This window comes from Plasmopara halstedii (assembly GCF_900000015.1).
Source record: "Plasmopara halstedii genome assembly, contig: Scaffold_292, whole genome shotgun sequence".
Taxonomy (NCBI): domain Eukaryota; phylum Oomycota; class Peronosporomycetes; order Peronosporales; family Peronosporaceae; genus Plasmopara; species Plasmopara halstedii.
The window spans coordinates 293,610-294,286 of NW_020187213.1; the positions used below are offsets into that span (position 1 = coordinate 293,610).

A 677-nucleotide genomic window follows, 5' to 3' on the forward strand; every position below is an offset into this window, starting at 1 on the left:
ATAGTAAGTATATCAGAATTCCTGATCTTGATAACAAAACCCTTTTGATTGTTCAACCCAATCGCCGCAAATGCGGACCCAAATGTCAAATCAGTGATAGTCTACAATCAATGATCCGAACTCTTGTGTATAAGAATCATATCGATCAAGCTTCATATGACAAGCTCAGTATCGATGATAGAAAACTGTTCAAAGAGATCCTTGCGATTACACATCTTCAGTATAACTTCCATGACCACCTTGAGGATCCGTTAGACTCTCTAAGAGCTGAATATGACAAGCTGAAAGGAGAGCTTGAATTAGGCAATGATAATCCTTCAATCATCAAGCAACTGAAATCGCTTAGTGTGGATATGTACTCCAATCGTTTAATTTCGGATTCTGAGTTCAAGGATATTATCGTCCGATTGATATAGAGATGTTCTTTTTCAATCCCCGAATTATTTCCAGCTCAGGTGGTAGATATGGCGGCAACGCAGATCTCAACGTCGCAGAGCTAAAAGCCATCATGGAAAATCTTATCATCCATGACCGCCCTCAAAAGACCCAGGCAGCGGTTTGGGCAACGGATCTTGACAGGACGCTCAAGAAAACGGATGCGTCAACCCAGACGGAAGTTGGGAAAGTATGGGCATACTCAACTAAAAAAAATCGAAGTCTGTAAAGACGTTTGCTAT

General features: G+C 41.1%; 1 protein-coding gene across 1 annotated transcript in view; it reads left to right on the top strand.

Annotated features, from left to right (window-relative positions):
- Nucleotides 1-418: 418 nt before the first annotated feature.
- PHALS_05888 (hypothetical protein PHYSODRAFT_336180) overlaps nt 419-677 on the top strand; it is a gene marked incomplete at both ends in the record, with an annotated part of 458 nt that continues 199 nt past the window's right edge. The window contains one exon of the mRNA XM_024723204.1: nt 419-625. Coding sequence (XP_024574204.1) covers nt 419-625 — 207 coding nt within the window. The remainder of the gene's footprint in view (nt 626-677) is intronic.